The following is a 3165-nucleotide window of genomic DNA, read 5'->3' as shown; positions in this document are numbered from 1 at the left end:
TTTAGCTTTATGCATACTAATGATTAAGTGGTTTTAATTACTTATTATTGGTATCACTACACGTGTAAACCAGTGTAATTTTTAAATGGAGTATTTAATATATTTTCTTCTTCAGGACTGAAACTGTCTTTGGAAACTGAAAGTGTTACTAAGTTCTCTTATTCTAGATAACAAAGCATCGAGCAGACCTTTTAAGCCAAGCATCCAAGAACGTGACACACCTGAGCACTATTGTTTCTGCAAAGTTTCTTGTAGATCTGATCAACAGCTATGGAGGCATGCTCAAAGCACCGGCTAAAAAGCTCGTATCTCCTTTTTTTCACCTGTTCAAATTCTTGCTTGCATGTTCTGGCCTCCTTTCTGCTCGCATCAAAAGCTGTAAAAAATAATTACTGAAATTATTCCATAATAAGCCTCTAAACAAATACACAGAACAAATATATATCATAACAAGCATCAAGGAAAATATATATTGTGGAAAAAGGTTCTAATGCACATAAAAGGAGCATACCAATATTATGAGTTTCCTTCAAGATTTAAAATGGAGGCCCCAAAACCTGAAAAGCTGAGATGTATTCAATCTGTTCTATGCTCCATTCATCTGCAGCAACGAACAAAAATCTTCTCCTAATTCCCTCTGTATGTTGGGTGGCCTTAAGCAGCACCAGCATTTACTGTTACAGCTACAGAACTCTCTGGTTTTCTTAATATGTTAATGTCTGCAATACATTTTGGGGATACCAGTAATTTTGCAGTAATACTGACATCTGAGTTCTGAAGAATGTGCATATGTTCCTTCAATTATTTAAGACAAATTAAAAGAACTTTAAGTCAGTAATTTGTAGAAAATAAGTAAAAATACTTTATGATGTCATTTGGCCAACAAAGGATCTTTCCAGTCATTCACACCGTATTTCAATAAACTACTGCAGAGTAAAGTATATGTTAATAAATTTTTTACATAAAATTAAAACAACATTTCAGATATTAAGGTATATTTTGTGCTCAAGTGTTTATTCCCAGTTCTGAAAGAAGCAAAGCAAGCAGGACCAAACCCAAGAAAGAAGAATTTCAATTAGGGTGAAAACTCCCACAGTCACAAAAGCCATTAATATGAAAAACTCAGTGTTACCATCCAGTGATTCTTGGAACTTGTCTCGAGCTATCTGTAATTTCTCTACTGCTCTCAGGTTTGGAGCAGCTGTCTTCATTAATGTAGTCTCTTTAGATTTTATTTCCTGCTGCATCTGGTTCAGATGTTCCTCTATATCTTTATCAGACTCTAGGTCCTAAAGAAAAAAAAATACTAAAGCACTAAGATTTGCTTTTAGACAAAAGACATTTCAACATACACAGCAAGCACTCACCACTTCTGGAAGTATCCCCACTTATCTAATAGCTTTAACTGGAAACATGACAAAACACAAAACTCCACTCAGAGCTTTAGGTCTCAGAATACATTTACTAGCTCCAAAGTATTCTTCCACAAGATGTTTGAAAAACAGACAACGAACTCCCTTCAGCCTCGAAGTCTGGGTTAATATACAACACAGGAGGAGGAGTAGCTGGCTTCACTGCTTGATTTGTAAAAAAGAAAAAAAAAAACCCAAACCCCCAAACCAACAAAAAACCCCAACAAAACCTCTGAAGACAAGGTTCTTGATTAATTCTTCAAGAGACCTTCCAGTGATGACAGACTCATCCTGTGCTCTGTATGTAGCCTCTGACATTTAATTATTTCCCTTACAATTAAAAAGGGAAAAAAAATTCAAACAGAAAAGATTACCTTCAGGTCTTCTGCTAGGCTGCTGTAGTCTATCTGAATTGCCTCTTCCCTTTCATAGATACTTGATGTAGTCTGTGTGCCTTCTGTTTCAGTTCCTAGCTAGGAAGGTGAAGGACATTCCAGTTCAGAAATGACAGTTAACTTCTAAATCGTTAAAGTAATACATGAATAGGATATAAAATGAGACATGGTACGAGGTAAACTTATTCCATAACTCTACGCAAAGACAAAATGGAGTTAACAGTCAATATCTCAGGTATGTAATTAAAAACCACACCTTTTAAATGAAGATGAAAACATTTGCTAATTTCAGTTTGAAGCAAAGATGAAATCGTCAGTATTCTTCCTGAGAGCCAAATCATGCCGGTCTTCTCAGAGACATTAATTAGGAATCCAAGTTGTTATTCCTACCGCCTGCCTCCTCGGCTTCATCTCTTCGTTACTGATAAACAGTGAGAGCTGAGTTGCCTACATACTCCGGTAAGCAGCCCACATCCTTTCCCTTGAAAGCCTGCCTACCTCACTGCCTTCATGTTGTCTTCTGACCCGCTCACATTCACACCTATCCCTCCAGCAAAAGTACTTTTCTAAGAAAAGGGTTCAACAAGACTCCTTCCGAATTCACAGACTTGCAACAAATCCTTCAAAACCAACAGCTCTTTCTTATCTAACAGTGGAGAAAGTTTAATTTCTCCTCACAAAAAGATATGCTGGAAAGAGAGGGAACACTATAAAAATAATAAAGCTCAATCCTCTGATAGCAGGAGTATTTCTGTTCTAGCCTAGCTCTGATTTCTGTGAATACCCAAATCTACTGAAAACAAAAGGATGATTTTAGACAGCTTTTATAATACATGGTTAATCATCCGTAATATCTCAATCTATGCACCTGCCATCTTTATTTACATTTCTGAATTGACCCGTGTATCCTCTTACCTATGTCTATCTAGAACACTTTTTCATACCAATTTTCTTGTACCACAACAATTTTACATATTTCACAGGAATACTTTTCAATACTTTTTACTTGCAACCAGTATTTCTGTCCACAAAAATGATCAAGAAATCCTTCTCTTGAATGGATAAGGTCTGATCACATGAAAACAATGTATTTATTTTAACATTACTGTGTCAGACAAACAGTCCTGTAAGGAAAAAATAAATATCTTTAAATTCAAGACTGAATAACAGCTCCTCTGTGATATCTGTAAACATTTTAAGTACCTCTATTTCACTGATATCATCCAGTGATCCATACAGGATCTTTATTTTCAAGTCCTGCACCTTGCATTCAAGAAGTAGATTATGTCGTCTTAATCTTTTTTCTTCCAGAGAGGTTTCTATAGATGTAGCTTCCTTTTGTAATTTTGTAGTTTCCC

The 3165-nt window shown here is 35.8% G+C and overlaps 1 protein-coding gene across 1 annotated transcript in view; it reads right to left on the bottom strand.

Moving 5' to 3' along the window:
- Positions 1-221: 221 nt before the first annotated feature.
- The window catches only part of SMC1B (structural maintenance of chromosomes 1B), a gene marked incomplete at both ends in the record, with an annotated part of 24062 nt that continues 21118 nt past the window's right edge, over positions 222-3165 (bottom strand). Inside the window, 4 exons of the mRNA XM_010134022.1 lie at positions 222-376; positions 1133-1289; positions 1787-1885; positions 3011-3165. Coding sequence (XP_010132324.1) covers positions 222-376; positions 1133-1289; positions 1787-1885; positions 3011-3165 — 566 coding nt within the window. The remainder of the gene's footprint in view (positions 377-1132; positions 1290-1786; positions 1886-3010) is intronic.

This window comes from Buceros rhinoceros, unplaced genomic scaffold, assembly GCF_000710305.1.
Source record: "Buceros rhinoceros silvestris isolate BGI_N320 unplaced genomic scaffold, ASM71030v1 scaffold4064, whole genome shotgun sequence".
NCBI lineage: Eukaryota > Metazoa > Chordata > Aves > Bucerotiformes > Bucerotidae > Buceros > Buceros rhinoceros.
The sequence above is the reverse complement of the archived record's forward strand: the minus strand, read 5'-3'. Positions and strand labels throughout refer to the sequence as shown.